This window comes from Perca flavescens, chromosome 15, assembly GCF_004354835.1.
Source record: "Perca flavescens isolate YP-PL-M2 chromosome 15, PFLA_1.0, whole genome shotgun sequence".
Classification (NCBI taxonomy): Eukaryota; Metazoa; Chordata; class Actinopteri; order Perciformes; family Percidae; genus Perca; species Perca flavescens.
Genome location: NC_041345.1, coordinates 34,101,043 through 34,122,103, shown reverse-complemented (window position 1 = coordinate 34,122,103; position 21,061 = coordinate 34,101,043). Strand labels below are relative to the sequence as shown.

The 21,061-nt window shown below is 41.8% G+C and overlaps 1 protein-coding gene across 1 annotated transcript in view; it reads left to right on the top strand.

Annotated features, from left to right (window-relative positions):
* The first annotated feature begins 2,204 nt into the window (after positions 1-2,204).
* Positions 2,205-21,061, top strand: part of wnk4b (WNK lysine deficient protein kinase 4b) — a 37,154-nt gene continuing 18,297 nt past the window's right edge. Inside the window, exons 1-17 of the mRNA XM_028600506.1 lie at positions 2,205-2,227; positions 3,074-3,336; positions 3,508-3,879; positions 5,633-5,799; positions 12,531-12,751; positions 12,993-13,150; positions 13,266-13,354; positions 13,474-13,705; positions 14,183-14,371; positions 14,635-14,809; positions 15,070-15,272; positions 16,938-17,011; positions 19,135-19,270; positions 19,695-19,811; positions 19,938-20,093; positions 20,253-20,307; positions 20,466-20,576. Of these exons, the coding sequence (XP_028456307.1) occupies positions 3,595-3,879; positions 5,633-5,799; positions 12,531-12,751; positions 12,993-13,150; positions 13,266-13,354; positions 13,474-13,705; positions 14,183-14,371; positions 14,635-14,809; positions 15,070-15,272; positions 16,938-17,011; positions 19,135-19,270; positions 19,695-19,811; positions 19,938-20,093; positions 20,253-20,307; positions 20,466-20,576 (2,368 nt within the window). The 5' untranslated portion in view covers positions 2,205-2,227; positions 3,074-3,336; positions 3,508-3,594. The remainder of the gene's footprint in view (positions 2,228-3,073; positions 3,337-3,507; positions 3,880-5,632; positions 5,800-12,530; positions 12,752-12,992; positions 13,151-13,265; positions 13,355-13,473; positions 13,706-14,182; positions 14,372-14,634; positions 14,810-15,069; positions 15,273-16,937; positions 17,012-19,134; positions 19,271-19,694; positions 19,812-19,937; positions 20,094-20,252; positions 20,308-20,465; positions 20,577-21,061) is intronic.

Below are 21,061 nucleotides of genomic sequence, written 5' to 3'. Positions count from 1 at the left end.
CATTTGACACACTGAGCTGCTCTCTCCTCTTCCTTTCTATTACTATTTGTGTGTATCCAGTCCCAGAAATGCTTGTTACTAATCCTAGCTTCTGGGGAGTTTACTCCCCGGAGTCCTTATGTTTTTTCCCCCAGCGTATTTCCTTGGAGAACGTTGGCACCAAGATCCTGGTTCCAGCTGTCGCCGTGGTCCTGCTGCACTCCCTGCTGAGCTCAGCGGTGCCCTGCAATGTCATGCTGCTTCCTGCTGAACCCTGCTGCTTCCTGCTAAACCCTGCTGCTTCCTGCTACGTCCATCCATGCTCTGCTGGGCCACGCTACATCCTGGAACGCCCTGCAGCGCCCTGATATGACATGAACTACTGCGACTACCATTTGAAGTCACTGTTCCATTATTAATTTAACTATTATCGCCACTGTTCATCATATCCCCAACCGGCCCGTCAGACACCGCCTACTAAGAGTCTGGGTCTGTCCCAGGTTTCTTCCCAAGAGGGAGTTTTTCCTCGCCACTGTTGCACTGCTTGCTCTTTTTAAATTATTAGAATTGTTTGGGCTTTGTAAATTATAGAGTGTTGTCTAGACCTACTCTATCTGTAAAGTGTCTCGAGATAACTCGTGTTATGATTTGATACTATAAATAAAATGAATTGAAATCTCATAATCAGCAGGATAGTAGTTACAAGATAACATTACACCTGACAGACAAGATTAGCAATACTTTAGTTACAGACGTAGCCTACACACTCAACAGAAATAGTAGGCTCCTGCCCAGCTAAATGGACATCCCGTTGTAAGATCACATATTATTACTACTACATGGCAAATAATGGAGGTAACTCATAATCAGATAACATATTCAGCAAGAGAGTATACGGTAACAATATCACAATAAAGTTTACTTTCGTTGCGAGCAGCACTATGAACTGCCCACTACAAACTTGCCACTAACTTTTCAGCCAACTGGACGTCTTGACAGAAATTGCACGAGGGTACAAGTTGTAAACCACTTGTCTCTTATGTAACTCTTATGTTACTTACAATGCTAAAAACAAACCTAATACAAAGTTATGCTTAGGCTACAACACTGTAGTGCGAGTATTACACTAGTATAACAGCTAACGGGTAATGTTAGGCTATGTGTTGCAAATGCAAGTAAATGCTAAATGACAAAACTTACCACTAAGAAGGAGACATTTCCAATCAACGGGCGACTGGTTGCTCCTCTACATCAGATCCTTCCTCTGATTCAGGCTCAAACAGATACGGTTCAGCACATAAAGTCTCCATGCTATCTCCACCTTGGATGTTTTAGTGAGTGCTGTTGGTCATGTTGCTATGTGTGCCGCAGCAAAGCAAAAGGGACATTTTCAGCACAAAAAATGTTACGTACCCTATTAGGAGACCTTAAGGAACAGTGTTAAATACCCTATATAACCATTCTATCACCCCTTTAAGGATGTATTATGTACAAAATATTATCTCTTTCAACTGAAAAGAAAATATATTCTCCGAGACTATAGTGGTGAAGAGGCACAAAAGATTAGGAAACTATCCTTATCCTATCCTCTCCCACCAAAAGCCAAAGAAGTGACATTTAAAATATGAAATGTCCATTAAAAAAATGTATCCATCAAATCACTTCCTACATGTGAAATTTGAATTGGGAAAGTAACTGTTGTACTTTCTGTGAGAGCGATATTGAGATGGTTGAACATATTTTCTTTCAGTGTGAACCGATTAATGACTCATGTCTTTATAATGCTGGCTCCAATCTAAAGGTGTACTGCTACACCCATTAAACGGAATGTCAATTAAAGCAGGAATATTTTTGAAGGATAAGAATCTAGAATTCTTGATAAATAACTTGATTGAGCATTGTAAACATTTTATTCATAGGTGCAAATATTTAAAAGGTCAAACCCCACATCAACGGTTGGAAGAATGACTAAGTTTTTTGCTACATCTTAACAATACATGACAGAGGAAAATGCCAAGAGGCTCCTTTATTTATTGGCCTTACATTCCCTACTGGACTAAAAGACCCCTAGTATCTTATTTTCTTTATTTTCTTTTATGTTTTGTTGTATATACTGTCTCTACCTCAAAGCTGTGAACACGTTTTTCACAAATGTACAAACACATTGTGCCTTGATTGTTTGTAAGACTATTGTACAATAAAGTAAAAAAAATAAATAAACTCAGTCTGCTATCTCTCACTGTCTCAGGTAAGCTGATGGTTTAAACCTGAATTCCTGTTGCATGCAGGTGACTATAAGTCTATATTGGCATTAAGATGTCCTCAGGCCTGGACTCTCATCAAGGATGAGACATTTCGAGCAGAGTAGATAATGTGCACTCGAGTTACAACAACTTCCTGTTTAACGGCGAAACACGCAAAATGACCGCCACGCCTAGGCCACACGTACGAAAACTTAAGCTTTGAATAAGTTTCCATTGTTAAGGTCTCTTGATTGCACGGATATTCTTTATAAGTTGATCAACTTAATCTGAAGGAGGTGTTTGTTAAACGTCTGCAAATAGCAAAAATGTACTAAAATTGCACAGTAAACAAAAGATGGCTGACTTCCTGTTGGGTTTAGGGTATGCAAATTTGCATTTCCTAGGTTGGCGAAGGAATGTCCCGCCCAACTCTGTCTCTGAATGACTAGTACGTACTTGTTGCCTTCGTTGGTTGGATTGGTTAAGTTGATGCATGAATGTGGAAGCGTTCACGATAGCTGAGGAGATGCTGATTTTCAGGGGGAATAAAGTGAGAATCTGTTATTCAGGTGGTGATTGGTCTGTTCACTGACTGACCAGCTGGAGCTTCTGTGATTGGTCACCCCAAAAGCTACTTCCCAAAGTGAGACACTGAGTGAGGGTCAAGAGAGAACCAGACATTCCAGCTTTTTGCTTTGTTCTAGTTTACATCTGAGTAATGACTTCACATCTAACTTTTCATTGTTTGAAAAAACACTGAAAGTGTTCAAAAATGGAAAACAAGTAATGCTGTGACAACTCTGTCATCATTTTACAGCTCTATGTCCGGTGTGTATGTTTGTTTTTATCAGGTGTCTGGTGGGCGGGGCTTGCTGCAGCTCGTGCCGTCTGCTCTCTGCTGATAGAGCTTGTGCTCTCACACACCGTGAGCTCTGATCACAACGTGAAGAACTTTACCTTGTTGGGTTGAAGAGGTTTCCCTGTGGATGAGCAGGACTTTATGGGGACTTCTGGACTCCCGTGGACTCTGTTAGGATCTGGACTCAGTTCAGTTTTATCAAAGTTTTAGGAAAGAAAAAAGAAAATAGTTTTAAAATTCATCAACAAAAAAAAGGTAGGAAGACTAAAATACATCGAAGCATTCTAAAATGGAAAAAAAAAACCTTAATGACATGAATAATTATTCAATAATTGCATTTTAAAATAAATATACATGATTAAAAACTGCTAATGATTATTCATTATATTATAACTTTCAATTTAACGTTTGTGTGTCCAACTCCAGTTTGATTGGTCCATTGTTCTCCGGTGGCTCCGCCCACTCCTCTGACATCACAGCGAGGCATTTGAACCGGGGTCTCTGAGGAAGACGATGCTGCCCTGGACCGCTGATGACCACTCCACCGTCCAACCAGACGCTGCGGCAAACCCTCTGTCCAATCAGGACGTGAGCTTCGACTCGGAGGAGGAGACGGCGGCGGCGTTGTTGTGGCAACAGAAGGAGGAGCGAGATGAAGAGGAGACGCAGGCGGTGGCCTCGTCTCCGGACGGACGCTTCCTCAAGTTCAACATCGTGATCGGACGAGGATCGTTCAAGACGGTTTACAGAGGACTCGACACCGAGACCACCGTGGAGGTGGCCTGGTGTGAGCTGCAGGTAAACACACACACACACACACACACACACACACACACACACACACGCACACACACACACGCACACACACACACACGCACACACACACACACACACACACGGCCTGGTAGTAGGCCAAACAGCCAATAGAAAAGAGGTATATGCCATGACACTACTGATCGTAAGGTCGGTAAGCAGGTTTGATTCCTGGCCCTGCACTATACATTTCTAAGTGTCCTTGGGCAAGACACTGAACCCTGAACTGCTCCCGATGGGGCTCCATCTGCGTGTAAATGTGGTACATGTTTTGAGTAATTGGTAAAACTACTAAACCTTTGTAATGTTTTCCCTCAAAACCTCCCTCTCACACTCATACAGCCACTGTTCGCGCCACTGTTCTGCTTCTGTAACTGTGTGTATACTGTATATTGTTGCTCGGACAGATTTCCTGCTCTCAGCTTCAGCCAGGCTGCGTCTGTGGGCTCCTGAATCCTCTGCGCGTTCTTGTAACAGCTCCAGGTGTAACGAGATCTCGTGAGATTGAAACGTTATGATATGTCTCATCAAGGTTTGAAGTTGTCTTGGATATCAGTACACAAGTTCAGAGTCTGTCCAATCTGAGATTTCTCTTGCATGACGCCCAAGACTATTGGGATTGGTTTAAAGAAATACCCACAAACCAGAGCACGTTTTTCTCCAGGAATGCTATGTGGACTCGCCAGACCCTCCTCCGCTTTGCAGTTGTGGTTGGTCTGGCAAAGCAAGACTACACCCATAGTAATAACCCTGTCAAAATTCCCCAACCAATATACTGCAAGGTGTAATGTTGACCAATGAAATGGTCCATTTACATTTAAAAAACAATACACGTGTATAATATTGTGAGTGTGTGGTGAGGCAAGAACCATGAACCAGAGTTTGCTGAGACAATCTCTAGCATTTTGGCCCCTTGCCATATTATTTTTTTTGCAACGGGATGTGATGATTTTTGACGAGATGGTAGAGCTAGGGAGGATGACGAGGCCAAGCCAGTGTTGTTTATGGTTTCATGGCGCTGTGCTAAGCTAAACGCTAAAGGGTGTTTGTGTGTGTGAGAGATAGATAAAGTGTTTGCAGTGACTTTGCAGTTTTTCTTACCGTATACAGTATCTGATAGACAGCTGCTGGTTGATGTTGATAACAGCTCACACTAAACAAATATGCTAAAGAAAAAGGCAAAATACTCAATGTTGAAATGTTGTCAGGGTTCATTAGTGGAATTGTTTCCCTTATTAATAAAAAAGCAAAGGGTGGCTACTTTGAAGAATTTAAAATATAAGTATAGAGATCAAAATGTTGCTTAAGTAATTCTAAACACAGTAAATGAGGTCAAATGTCAGCTTTCTGTGATAAACTTCCTGTTTTGTGTTTATGGTTCTTATTCTCTAGGTCGGGAAAAACCTAAAATTTATTTGAATGTTCTGATCGTTACTTCCTGCTGCTGAATGATCATTGATCTGTTGTTTCCTGATAATGTTAATTTACTGTACTTTAGTTAATTATGCTAAGAAAGAACTTAATTTGAACTAAAAAGTGTTAATTAATTCTTCATGTATTCATTATTTTACTTCAATTTTAAGTTTTAATTTAAATAAATTATTATTTTACATTATTTTATTTGACATTGTCTGCTTACATTATTATTACATTTTTGCTTATTTTATTGGGCTTAGTGTGTGTGTGTGTGTAATGGAAGTGGTGAATGGTGTGTATCACTTCTGACCTGTGATCTCAGAGTCACTGCCTGAGCCGGGCGGAGCGCCAGCGCTTCACGGAGGAGGTGGAGATGCTGAAAGCTCTGCAGCATCCAAACATCGTCCGATTCTACGACTCCTGGAAGTCGGAGCTGCTGAGGGGCTTCGTGCTGGTGACCGAGCTCATGACGTCTGGGACGCTCAAGATGTGAGTTCCTGAATGTCCCACAATAATTATTAAACGTCTTAAACGTTAAACATTTTAGGCTACATCTCCATGGCTACGTTTTGGTTTAAAAATTAATATCTTCTGCTAAGTTTCCCCCTCTCATTCCCCCTGCTCTGGTGTTTCCCCTCTCATTCCCCCTGCTCTGGCGTTTCCCCCTCTCATTCCCCCTGCTCTGGCGTTTCCCCCTCTCATTCCCCCTGCTCTGGCGTTTCCCCCTCTCATTCCCCTGATCTGGTGTTTCCCCTCTCATTCCCCTGCTCTGGTGTTTCCCCCTCTCATTCCCCCTGCTCTGGCGTTTCCCCCTCTCATTCCCCCTGCTCTGGTGTTTCCCCCTCTCATTCCTCCTGCTCTGTCTCAACGGCCACAAACAGAGACCTTTGGCAACACCGACACTGACGCCAGGGCTGGACTGGCCATCTGGCATACCGGGCATTTTCACGGTGGGCCCATTGGTTAATTTTCTTTATTGGCACTGGCCTGACCCAATCAAATCCAGGAACCCCCTTCCCCACTCCGGGCCGCAAATTTACAAATCCCACTATGGCCACGCCTCCTGGCCCTGACACACAAGCTGTAATAGTTATGCTTTTGCTGGAAGTTTAGTATCCACGTTAAAATGGACAAACAACCACCAAAGCGCAAGGGAGGTGCAGAGAAATTACAGGAGAAAAAGATTAAGAATCTACAGGCGGATTCCTCAAAAACTTCGGACATGTTTGGGGCTGTAGTAGCTGCTTCAACATCAGCATTACCTGAAGCCGAGGAGGAGGAGGAGGAGAGGTGGCTGGCTATACAGAGAAGCAGAAACAGCATCATGACAGGGAAGAAGAGGAGGAGGAGGAGGAGGTGGCTGGGAGAAGCAGACCATGACAGGGCCATGGGAGGAGAGGGAGGACCAAAAGGGCCATGGGAGAGAGGGAGGAAAAGATGGAAGAGAGAGTAGATGACGATGTGGTAAGGAGTATTCAAATTAACAGGGACTCTCAGTGTATGTGTGTGTGTGTGTGTTTGTGCACACGCGTGTCACGTCATAACAACAACAAGCAGTTTGGCTACAACATTAAAGTTAGTGGCTGTCAGGTAACCTATCTGACAGCCACTATGCTTTACTCAGCGCAGGGTGAAGATGGCGGTGCGCACCAGCAGGCTGGCTGGTCTAGCTGGAGCACACGCAAACAATACTGCCAAATCTGACCTTCCTAAAGAAACCAGTTTGTTTTCTAAATATATATATACAAACAGCATAGACTGACCGACATAGTTCAAAGACTACTTGTTTTAAACTATGTGTTTGCACTACTGCTACTATCTGTGCGCAATTGCCACTCATACCAAGTAGGCCCACAACCCGGGTGTGAACGTGATGCTTTGCGCGGCCTTATCCATAATCCATGGAGCCAACATGTAATCTACGTCAAAATCTTAAACAATGGCCGTGCTACCCAACCAACACCTTGGATAAATACCCGAGGAGCTGAGAACTTAAAACAACCGCACAGAAAGATCATCTGCCTGATGGCAATCCTCCCACTGGCTGGTGATATTCAACCTAATCCGGGACCTCATCTGGCCTCTGCTAGCGATCTGCTCTCTCCGGGTGCCTTGGATTTTCATCCTGCTCTGGTAATGCGTCCGTCGGCATGTGAAGGTACCCACGGTGGACACCTGTTGCGGCGGGGGGATAGCTATGGCGAGTGGAGTGTCCTGGCTGCCTCGTCCGGTTTGGGGAGCGGCGTCCTCGATATGGCGCAGCTGTTGTCGGGGATTCGCCCCGGGTGCGGTGCAGAGGGCACTTAGGTCCATGTACACCTGGAAGCGGTGAGTTCCAAATATTGACTGCTCCCCCATCCCAAGAGAACAGGCCCAATCGTACAATAAATTCCGTCAAACAGACCCCTCTAAACCGGCATTTGGCTAGTACAACGCCGGCGCTAACAGGGGAACCTCAGCCTGACGTTGTGAGGTGCATTAATCACGCTCTTGAAAAACATTTCAAACAGTCAGTCATGCAAAGGTCATCTGGGACCCGAAGCTAAAACCGAGGGGACTTTTTGGTGGTCACCTTAACATCAGAAGTATTGTCTCAAAGACCGAACAAATGACCCATTTATTGGGAAACTCAAACTTGGACTTTCTGTGTCTATCTGAAACGTGGTTACAACACTCTACTCCCATTAGTGTTTTCACAATGACTGGTTATCAATGTTTCAGACGAGACAGGTCTGTGGGGAGAGGGGGCGGGGTACTATTGTATGTAAAAGACGGTATTAAATGTGAACACATATTTTTTAAAGCAGCAACCACATTGGAATATATAGCACTGAAAGTTGTATTGTGTCAGCAAATGTGTTTTATCATAGGATTTTATAGACCCGACTGCCAACGACACTTTTTATGAACAATTTACTGGTATTTTAAAAGAATGTAATCATAACAAAGAAATCATTCTCATGGGGAATTTCAATCTTAACTGGGAAGATAAGACTAAAAGGAAAAAGCTAAAAGCCATCACAGACAAATACCATCTAGAACAGTTAATAAAAGGTCCAACCAGAATCACAAAATGCTCAAGTACACAACTTGACCTATTTTTTACTAATAAACGAGAAAGTATAACAAAAAGCTATAATCTGATCACTGGTCTGTCAGATCACAACTTAACTTTGGTGGCAAGGAAGCTAACTAAAAAAAGATTTCAGAACATTACACCAATACCACGCCACACAAATTTTCTCTGTATACCTAAAAATAAACAAGAGATATTTGATAATGAGATTAACAATATGGATTGGAGTGACATACTATACTCTGAAAATCTGGAGCTTGGTTGTCAATTATTTACATCTAAGATTAATGCTGTCAGAGATAAGTATACTGTGAAAAGCCAGAGAAAAAACAGAAATAAAGTCAACCTGCCTTGGTTCAGTGAAAACCTATGGCAACTGATGAAAAACAGAGACACTGCTTTGAAACGGGCCATTAAGACCAAAAGAGACACCGACATTTTGGTTTACAAAGGTCTAAGGAACAGAGTGATTAAAGAACTGAGACTAGCAAAGTCACGTCTTTTTCTCCAACTTATAAACGAGGCTAAAGGTAACAGTAAAGTGATCTGGAAAAGTATTAACAGTTTATGTCGTTCAGGATAAGACAATAGATGATAATTGCCTCTACATTTAATTCTTTTTTTATTGAATCTGTTCAGGAGCTAGGAAATAATTTCAGATTTATGGAACAGAATAGTAATCTGAATGCCATGGCGCAGAGCTTCGACCTAGACACAGTCAGTGAAGAAGACAATTAGGCCCTTAGAATCTTTGTACAAACAGGCTTTGAAAGTATTTGACAAAAAGCCGTTAAGGTATCACCACTGTGGAATACTACACAAACACAATCTACTCACCTTTGAACATTTTAGAGTGTTTTCAAATCTATGTACAGTTTATAAAATTTGAAAAGGTTTGGCTCCTACCTGCTTGCATAAGTTTGTCTCTTACCGTGCTACTGGTTCTGTAAGGTCCACTAGAGTAGCTTCCATACACAACTGCATTGTACCTTTTCGCTCATCAGCCTTCTCTTTTAAAGCCATTACTCAATGGAATACTATGTCAGATAATGTAAAAAGCTGTGGTTTGCTTGGCAGCTTTAAAGCTAATTTGAAAAATCACCTAAAAAACTCTCAGCAATGTACACACACTGTTAGTTAATCACTCCTCAACACTCTGTCTCACTGTTCTCTTGTGTGTGTGTGTGTGTGTGTGTGTGTGTGTGTGTGTGTGTGTGTGTGTGTGTGTGTGTGTGTGAATGGGGGGGTTGTGTGCTGTGCATACCGCTACACCTCTTGATCACGTTGTGTGTGTGTGTGTGTGTGTGTGTGTGTGTGTGTGTGTGTGTGTGTGTGTGTGTGTATCTGTAACATGAGATGTATTTTATTGTTGTGTTTTATTTGTTTTTCTTACTACGGTAACTGAGCATTGCTTGTTTTTTAAATTGTTTGTATTTGTGCTTTCTGTGGGACTACAGATGCAAATTAGCACGCTCAGCCTGTTGGCTAGCTGAGAAGTCTGTGTGATCTATAAAATCAGTGTTGATACAAGCAGCAGTGTTCCTTGAATGGCTTAATTAGTTTCTCTTGTATTGGTGCTCTTTTCCAGGGCATATACTACTCTCAGCTTTATTGTAGCTTTTGGTTCTTTATGGTTATAGTATTTAGCAGACACTTGTGTCCAAAGTGACAAAATATGAATCTTACAATAATTAAAATTAACAGTAAACAGTTTTTAGAGTTGCTAAGCCAATATTAAGCAAAATAGTAGTAATAACAATAATGGCAATACAATATCAAATATCAATAATACAAATTATAAAAATACCATAAATATACAAATCATAACTCTAAGAATGAATTAATTATTTAAGTGTAAGATCAACAGATAAGTCTTGAGACCCCTCTTGAAGGATCCAAAACTATCACATGAACGCAGAACACTAGGCAACTCATATCATAGAATGCACGCATATTTTAAGAGGACTGTCTGCAGGGAATGTGTCTGACCAATCACAGCGGGTGTGGGCCGCCTGGGCCAAAAATGCCAGGGCCAATATTTTGTCCCAGTCCAGTCCTGACCGACGCCAATGTTTCTCCTCCTGATTGGGTCTCATCAGTTGCGACATCTCGTTCTCTGAGACTAAAGCTACTAACGTTACCATGGTAACTACCAGCAGTGGGCGGAGTCTCCACGCTGCCTCCTGTTTATGTCCAGTATACCAGGCTGTTGATGAGATATTTTGGATGGGCGTGTTAGTTTAAACAGATATTAGTTCTTCTACTGGAGCTAAAAACACTTGGTGCACAGAGATCACTTTGGGATCAAATCTCAAACGCTTAAAAACCAAAACGTAGCAGTGGAGATATAGGATTAGTCCCTCGGCTGCCCCTGGTTGAACTGGCCTGAGATCAGGGTTTTCCTCCTCCATTATAAGGTTTAGGTGCAACACCAAACTGAACATCAAAACTAACTTTTTTTTTTTTTTAGCTCTAATGATTGCAGTTGATAGATAGAGATAGATAGATAAATCTTTATTGTCATTGTATGCAATACAACAAAATTCTGTTGGAGCAATCTTCTCCAAATAGCAGCATAGAGTAAAAAGATAAAGATATACACATATATACATCCATATACAGAGTAAGAAGATAGATAGATAGAGATATATATATATATATCTATATATATATATATATATATCTATATCTATATATCTATATCTATATCTATATATATACACACACACACACACACACACACATATGCACATACACTAATACATTCTCAATAAATTGATAAAACAGCTAAAACAGTGAACACAGCAGTTATTGCTCAGTGTCGAGTCCGATTGCACTGAGGGGGTAAGAGATTTTTATTTATTTATTTTATTTTTTTGTATGCGTGGATGTGTGTATGATTTTTGTAATATGTTCACAGCTCTGGGGAAGAAGCTGGGCTCCACTGGACTTCTTTAGCAAGTTTTGGCTTTAAGTTTCTTGAGCGTTATTCATTCATTATCTGCTCTATACGGTGGCCCTGAAGTGCAAATCACAGCGGCAAATAGAAAAACGCAACAGCAAATCATGAAACACAATGGCAAATAGGAAAACATTTCAACAAATCATAAAACACAACAGCAAATGGGAAAACAAAACGGCAAGTAGGAAAACAAAACGGCAAATAGGAAAAGACAGACAGTCCGTCTGTCCAATCAAGAGGGTCCATCCTCTACTAGATAGGCCCTACCTTTCCGGTAGAAGTTAATGCCGTTGTATTTTATGATTTGTTGAAATGTTTTTCTATTTGCTGTTGTGATTTGCACTTCAGGGCCACCATAGAATAGATCTACCATTTCCAACATTTAAGACACATATATGGGAAGAATAATGGTCCAAAAAGTTGTTAAACTGCATATTTTATCAGTGAAAAATGTAAAATTTTCTTGAGAGAGAAACTCTAATTCTAACCCCACCAAAAACGTGCACCTAAAGCTGTTGACACACTAAGCCGATAATCGGCCATTGGACAGTCTGGCGAGGTCGGTGACTCGAGTCTGTTCGGTGTGTTCCGTGCGGTCATCAGTATTATGGGCCGTCGGCCTTCATTTTGGCAGATTTTACACGTATAAATCAGCGGGGCAGGCACTGCCGGTAGTCGGCCTCAAATGACCAATAAGGACCCATCTGATTGGTAGAGTGCTAACCCGGAAACAGGGAGCTGAATGAGCGTGTCAAAATCTGATAAAAATCTGTTGATTGTCGATGTGAAATGAAGACAGATTCAGCAACTGCACGGCCTATTTCTCTCTTCAAATGTTTTCAGAAACACGTTTCCGTGAACTATTTTAGTACAATATGAGATCGGATTCTGAACGAGCCGCCATGACAGTCTGGCTTTGAATTTCTTGAGAAGTCAGACCCACGTGACGCGTTCGTCCAATCAGCTGCCGGTTTTCATTTTTGGGCAACAGTACAGATTAGCGCCGCCTGCTCTCTCTTTGGTGTTTTTCCGAGGCATTTTTTTGACCAACTCGGGGAGACTGAGCAGTCCAACTGCCTTTCCCGCCGAAGGTCGGCTGTCTGGTTGGTGTGTCAGGGGCTTAAGTCTTCTACAAACCAAAACACTGGAGTTGAAGAGGTGTGTCTCTTTAAATCCCGTCAGGTACCTGCGCCGGTTCCGTCAGATGAAGCTGAAGCTGCTGCAGCGTTGGAGCTTCCAGATCCTGAAGGGGCTGCACTTCCTGCACTCGCGCTGCCCTCCCATCATACACCGAGACCTCAAGTGTGACAACGTGTTCATCACTGGACCCACCGCCTCCGTCAAGATCGGAGACCTGGGCCTCGCCACCCTCAAGAAGGCCTCGTTCGCAAAGAGTGTCATCGGTAAGAACAAGCAGTATGGAGAGCAGGGTAACAATTTTGTGTTTTAACAAGACAGTCCTCCCTGAAAAATGACCACATAAGTGTTTTGTTTCAGCATCATTCTGACCTATATTTACATTTTTACAAAGAGTTGTCGTGTCTTTGGTTGCACCAAAAATAAATCCAGAGTACCGTGTACGGTTTGGAGGACTTGTTGGTCTTTTTATGCAGGTGTTGTAAGTTTCTGATGTGATGCGTTTAGGGACCCCAGAGTTCATGGCTCCAGAGATGTATGAGGAGAAGTACGACGAGGCCGTGGACGTTTACGCCTTCGGCATGTGCATCCTGGAGATGGCGACGTCGGAGTATCCGTACTCTGAGTGTCAGAATGCCGCCCAGATCTACCGCAAAGTCACCAACGTAAGGATCCGTCCAGCTGAGTGCCTTCTACGTCCTGTCTTTGCTCACGTGTCATGTCATGACTGTTTGCCATCTACTTTCTGTGTACATGTTTGACTGACTGTTTGTTTCTCAGGGAGTCAAACCAGACAGCTTCTTCAAAGTTAAAGTCCCTGAGCTAAAGGAGATCATTGAAGGCTGCATCCGAACCGACAGCAACGAGAGGTAACGTGACCAACCACAGTGTAGAATGTACACCTTTAACTCCTGGCTGCTGTGGGAGGTCGTTATTTAGATGATCCTTTTTCAGTATATCTATAAATCGTGTTGGTTTTCTGCCGCAGGTTCACGGTTCAGGACCTGCTGGATCACCGGTTCTTCCAGGAGCAGCAGGGGGAGCAGCAGGGCGTCCACGTGGATCTGGCCGAGGATGAAGATGGCGTGAAGGCGGTCCTGAAGCTCTGGCTCAGGATGGACCACAACAAGAAGCTCCACGGGAAATACAAAGACAACAATGCCATCGAGTTCCTGTTCGAGCTGTACAAAGACGTCCCAGAGGAGGTGGCCCAGGAGATGGTAGGTTTTATCTACACTACTCTAGTTTTTTTCTTTCCACACCTCCATTGGCTGGTGCGTTTTCAAATCGATAGATAGAAGATATCAATGTTTGTTTTCAAGGCCTTAAATGGCCTGGCCCCGGAGTATTTCACTGAGATTTTAACCCTTCACGAGCATAACAGGTCATTTCGTCACATACCTACATCATCAAATCAACTGGTTTTATTTATTTAGAGGGCCCAATGTCAAGGTACAAACTCTGGGGTGATCTGACTTTGGAACAGGTTACCCCCTGCTCTTTGCACAATTGCAGCTGTAGCTGTTTTTAGATTCAAACTCAAAACTTATTTATTAAGAATGGCTTTTAAGACATGGTAGGAGTGTGACATTTTAATCGCCCACAGGCCTTGAGTTTGACACATTTGACAGGAAACAAGCAGTGAAAACATTTTCTAGTAAAGTGATGTAAAACTAGCAGACATGTCTCTGTCTCAGGTGGTGCTGGGGTTTGTGTGTGAGGCGGACTACATGCTTGTTGCCAAGGCGATCAGAAACCGAGTGACGGCCATAAAGCGCCAGCGGGAGAGACAGCGCCGCCTGCCGGAGGAGACTGACCCCGCCCCCCTTACACCTGAACCCTCGGCTGCCACGAGTTCGTCTGCTGCCGGGAGGGCGGCCAATCAGGTGTGTCTGAGGCTACAGCTACGCCTCTACTTTTTGGTTTTTAAGCAGAATGTTGAGCCAAAAAGGATCTCCGTGCACCAAGGGTTTATAGCAGAGTAACCAGTTTTCTTTACCTCTTCGTTAAAAACCTAAATTTCACTGTATTTTATTAATCATAAAGCAGAAAAAAGTCACTAGTTATGTTTTAACAATGCCAGATAAAAGTTTCTTTCAGATTCAAATAAATGAACAAATATATACATTGTATATTTTTAAACTTACAGCAGGACATGGATCCCTGGATACAAGCTCCACCCCCCGTCCCGTTGGTAACGGCGACATCATCGACCAGCAGCCCGGTGGATTCTGGGATCAGCAGCATCTCCAGCCGGACGGGAGGAGACGGAGATGAGGACGACAACAAGACAGCCAGACAGACCTCGTACTCTTCTGCTACATGTCAGGATTGTATTACAAATCACTTTATCATTGTATCTGTAAACAGGGTTCAAAAATAACTTTTTTGTCCAGCAGCCAAATGACTAGTACATTTTACCAGCAACTCAATGGATAACCATTGTTTTTTTGCTGGGGATTGAAGCAAATCTACCAGCCACAGGCATATTTTACCAGCGTTTGGCTGGTTGATGGTGCTAACTTTGGACCCTGTTTGTAAATGTATCGTTTATTAAAATAACTTAATTTGTATTCTGTGGCAGCGGAAGGCGAGATGGATAGCTCTTTCAGCTCCTCGGGCATCCCGAAGAAAGTTGAAGCCACGCCCCCTCCAGTCATTCCCCACACTCCCCTATATTCTGCCCCTGCTCCTGTGGCTCAGGAAACCCCTCAACCCAAGGTTCCTCCCCATGTGAGGCGGGCTCAATCCAAACCTCCGCCACTTCCTGTGCTGCGTTTCCCAAAGGTGAGCAGGGGGCGGGGCTAACGTTTAGGCAGGGGTTGGTTCACACTGTTGCTGTTGCTAAAGTTGTAGTACTCATCGTGTCCACAGAGGGCGCTGTTAGTGTCCATGCTGTTAATCTCTTTATTATCTCAGCAAGGTGCGGACAGACGTTACAAAATGAAGTTCAAGTACATTTTGAAGCACTTTTTCCCCGGACATTCTCACTCACAGCTGGAGTTTTACTTTGTTAGAACACAATACTTCCCAAAGTAAGTGCTTGTAAAACATGGAGATCTTGTTCTACTACGTTAACCTATCGTCTACTACGAGCCCCTACCTCCACCAGCGCTAGATGCATCGTCTGTGTTTAATTATTATTAATTAATTTCTGTGATTTTAGAAACTTTAGCTATAAACATCATCAAAATTACTTGTCGATCAGAATCAAACATTTCTATGTATGCCGGCGATTCTTGTTTTCATTGAAAGCAGACTTTTGCTTTTTGTTGAATCTCTGTGTTCAGTGCAGAGATAAATTAGATCTAGGGCAAGGGTTGCCGTACAAAGTGAAGCCAAAATCTGCGTTATACATAGGGTTGCACGATATTGACAAAATGTGATATTACTTTTGATATTTTTAAACATATGTAAAATTACAAAAGTTATGGGAAATGCAACAAATACAACAAGTTTTCTTACAACACAAGGTTTATTTCAACTCAATCATTTTGGACTGGTACAACATGAATAAATAAATAAATAAATAAATAAATAAAAATACTTATTGCGACACTTTCAATATAATATTGCACAACGTGATATCGCAATAACAATATAGAGTCGATATATCATGCACCCCTAATTATGCGGCTGGAGAAAGTGGAAATGCGTTGGTCATTTTAAATACAATCTGTGGCATACACAGGCAAGCTCTATTAATAACATTCAGACAAAACCCTGAAGATAAAATGCATAGACAGACAAAAATAATCCATCACACCAGCATTGTTTACCCTGTTTACAAGAATTGGCACTACACCACGAATCCCCGCTCCAAGAAGCTAGTTCTCTGTAACAGCTTCATCACGGCATCAGAATTTAAAAAAGTTGAGCCTGAGTAATTTTATTATGATGACTTGAATGAAATAATTTGTTATGGGGTTCATTTGCCATTCACAGACATTTTAAGCACTAACTTAACTAACTTAAAAAGTGGCTGTTTGTATCCCTCAAGCACTTGGAGCAGCATTGAACCCTCTCCCAGGTTATTTCTGTCTGGTTGACAGCAGAGATGCAGTTTGTGTTGTTTCAGAGACTTCGTCACAATATTAAAGACATTAATATGTATTTATGAAAGTTATTATTAGTAGTAAATATGTCTCACACACTCTTATAAACCCTCTAATATGTAAATAATAATTGTACTGTCTGTGTATACAGCTGTCACCTCTCAGCATTCAACATCATTTTAACAGAAATGTGCTTTTCAGAGTTCTAAAATTTAAATTTAAGACCTATTAAACAACAGCTGAGGAGATCACAAAATACTGACACCAGAGAGCTATAGACCAATCAGCTCTAAGTCGTCTCACTGACCTTCTGGGGGGAGGATTTCCCATGAATCAAGGGGGAACCAACAGGTCATCATTGGGAGGTAGATCTTAAGTTTCTGTTTGTCTTCTCCAGAGCATCGCTGTGTCCATCAATGCAGAGCGACAGACATCTGGATCCGTCTCTGGCTTCTCTTCACCTATTGAAAGGTAACACAAACACACATTCATCACTATCACCGCAACCAAAAACTGATTCTACATTCTCCACAGATTACCTCATTCTCAAGGTCTATCTTCATAATAATAATAATAACTTTTTTGTTTATTTTAAATGCAGCTAAAAGTGCTGTACAGTATGGCATTAAAAACCTAACACAATAGAGAAAAGACAAATATAATATAAGATAAATAAGTTCATGAGAACAGAATAAAAAAGAAACTCATAAACCTTAAGTCCTCCCAAAGAAAGTTCACAGACATGTTCCATAAACCAGACATGGGGGACTCGAGTCACATGACTTGACTCGAGTTAGACTCGAGTTGCAAATTTTGGACTTGAGACTTGCTTGATTAACATTCATAAAAGACTCGACTTTGACTTGATATTCATGACTTGAGACTTGACTTAGACTTGAGTCAAATGACTTGAAATGACTTGATTTTCTGTTTAATAAATATATTTTTACCCCTCTCTGATATTGAGGAGGAGTTAACTTCATGATTTTAGTGCTATTGCATGCGCAGGAACCATTGACATGATGACGCGGCGTGGCGGCAGACCATCAGTAAACAACACTGGCTATGGCTAGTAACTTAACGTCATGGATCCCTCTCAAGGGCTCCGATACCGTGGGTGCTCCGGAGCTTGAGCACCCACGGAAAATACTGCCCACCCACGTGTTCCAGACTGCCAGTTCATTTTTACATTAATCTAAAATTAAACACTGCAGTTGTGGAGCGTGTGTCATAGTGTGATTGGTTATGTCGGTGGCATTGATTCTTAATTTCCCATGAAGCTGATCACAGTTACTGCCAGTTAAACTTTTCATCTCCAATCCTGTCTGTATTTGTGAGAAGTGGTGCTGTCCTGGCTTTATTACGGCGTGTGTGTTCGTGTCGGCTGCTGTCCGTTTCCTAAGGTTCTGAAATGCAAACCCTTTTTTTGTAAAGGGTGTGCGCGTGTGAGCACCCACGGAGGAAAACATAAATCGGCGCCTATCCCTCTGCACAGAAAATAATAAAGTTTGGCTGTAAGGATTACACATCTGACCAGGCAAAGAGAAAACATATGGCAGTTTGCAAGGTCTGCAGTACTTATTTCCGACGTCGAATTTCATCAGACACTTCAAATCAGGAGAGATTTGGGTTCCATTCCCCATATTCAGCTGAACCACTATTTGGACATTTGTGATGGACAGAAGTCCCTTCAGCTTTTGGCCATGAATAAGCACACCCTCCCCTCTTTGTTGAGCGAATAAAACTAGGCACACATACACACACACAACACAAACTGCTCTCTCTCTCTCTCTCTCTCATAAACACACACACATGCAGACGTAAGTATGTGAATAAAGCAAGGCACACATACAACGCACTCTGCACTCTCACACACACACACATTCACTCACCAATATTAAGACATTTTCACTCACTCTCTCTCAAATACACACACATTCACTCACAAATACACTGTCAAATATCAACATATACTTTCCATTCCATGTGATAAGCAAAGGTGGTGGGATTCAGCTCCTCCTAAAGAATATGTTTTGTTCTTTAAGAGAAGGAAAGGTTAAAGGATGTGTTTCTGTCTCATAAAAGTGAGGCATGTTTGAAGAATATTATTTGACTCAGGAACCATTATACTTTAATTGTTTGAAGGAATTTCATGATTTAATGTCATGTTTGAGGCATATTGAACAATGTTGATTTATTGTTGGCCTAATATCAGTTTTAGGCTGTGATTTTTTATCTGTGATAATTTAAACTCTTCAGATGTATGTGGACGCAATGTCTTTTGAGTAAAAAATGCAAATAAAACTCCAGCAGTTCATAACCACTGTCTTTAGCTTGTTTAAAAATGGAAACCTTTGTATGACTTGACTTGTGACTTGCTTGACCAAAGCTATGACTTGACTTGCTTGCTTGATTGTCACAATAAATGACTTGGACTTGCTTGAGACTTGAAGGTTAAGACTTGAGACTTGGTTGCAACTTGCCCATGTGTGACTTACTCCCATCTCTGCCATAAACCAAAAAAAACCCTTTTGTATTGTTTGTTTTTCCTCACATTTAAATGATCTTTTGTTTCTTCACTTCCTGTAACGTAGCAATGCCTCCGATGTGACCTCAGGTTTGAGTGACGGCAATGACAACCAATCAGACAAGGACAACCAGGAAGTGACCAGACGCGAAGCTTTGAAGCAGTTCAGGGGGAAAGCGAGGGCTCGTCTGAGAATCATGGGGGTGATGTAATCTTTTAAGACTGCAACTAATGAATATATGTGTATATATGTGTGTGTGTGTGTGTGTGTATATATGTATATATATATATATATATATTTTTTAATACGTGTTCCTTGGGAGTGTGGAATCAGTTTAAGTCAAGTTTAATACTTGACTTAACTAATCAATTCATCTTTGCAGTTCATCAGCTTCATTAACACAATGTGAATAATATAACACACTGTTTGTAACACTGTGTCGTATTATAACTAATTCTACTGTTTTCTATTTCTTATACTTTGTGTATTTTTTCTCCTATGTCTGCTGATGTGTATTTGTGTTATTCTGATGTGTGTCATTTTTTTTCTTTTGAGCTGCTGTATCACAGGAATTTCCCCAGTGTGGGATTAATAATGTCTATCTTATCTTACCTTATCTTCTTCAGGTGTCAGACCAGGAGGACCGCGTGGTGGAGTGTCAGCTGCAGACTCACAACAATAAGATGGTCACCTTTAAGTTTGACCTGGACGGAGACAATCCAGAGGACATCGCCTCTGTAATGGTGAGCACAGACAGACAATCACAGATGATTGATGTGATGCTTTGGTATTTTTGCTAGAAAGTTGACTTTTGTTAAAGTTCTCTATGTTGGATTGGTTTAGCAACTCTTTGCCATGTCTGTGTTAAGATCCACAGAGACTTTATTGTGCCGACAGAGCGAGAAGGGTTCATCGTCCGCATGTATCACATCATCAAGAAGGCCGAGTCTATGATACATCATCAGCAGCCAGCCGACACCCACAACTTATCTCACCTGAACGCCTCCAGGCCGCCCGAGAATACAGTATTGACATAAAGAATAAACAGACTCTTAGATTACATTTAACTCACGATTATTGGAATACTGCATTGGTCAAACTTTCTGACAGATGTCTAATAATTTTATCTTAATGATGTAGACTGAGACGTCTTTTTCCTAAATGTTATTTAATTTTGTCTTCAGCCGAACCTGCCGGCACAGAGCCTGTCCAAAACTCTGTCCTCGTCTTCACTTCCTGGTAAGAAAAGATGGAAATATCTATCTGTGCATCTATCGAGGAATTAGCTTTATGTAGCATTAGCTGCTGTAGCCCCTGACTGTTGTGTTGTGATCCGATCCATGTAATTTACACGCCTAAGATAGGCCAACTGATCTATGAAGGCATTTTCCCATCAGACATTGCAAATGCTGAACCCTCATCTTTGAAGGGCGGACACGTTTACATCGGCCCTGGGGCCACGCCCTCTGTCACACCGCTGAGGTCACAGTCTTTCCCCACCTCCTCAGGTACATGAACACCTCACCTATTCATGAAGTAAATACATATTGTCCACTTTCCAATTTAGAACTTAAGGAAAGTCCAACATTTGAATACTCTTGTTCTCTGTCTTCAAATTGTGGGGTCCCTCAGGGAAGCATCCTGGGGCCTCTGTTGTTTTTTTTTTAACTTTTGCTACTGTCATAATTAAACTTAGACAAATTAACACAATTCTCACCTTGTGAGAAAAAAAATGATTGCAGCTTGGTAAATATGGTGAATATTTTGTAGTTTCTTCTCTCCTCTGTGACAATAAATGGAATATGTAGACATCCAAGGATGTCATCTTGGGCTTTTGGAAACACTGATCCATATTTTTCACCATTTTCTGACATTTTAGAGACCAGACAACTAATCCATTCATCCAGACAATAATCCACACATTAATCGACAGTGAAATAAATCAGTAGTTGCAGCTCTACATTGGATGGTGGATTTATTCTCATTCGATAGC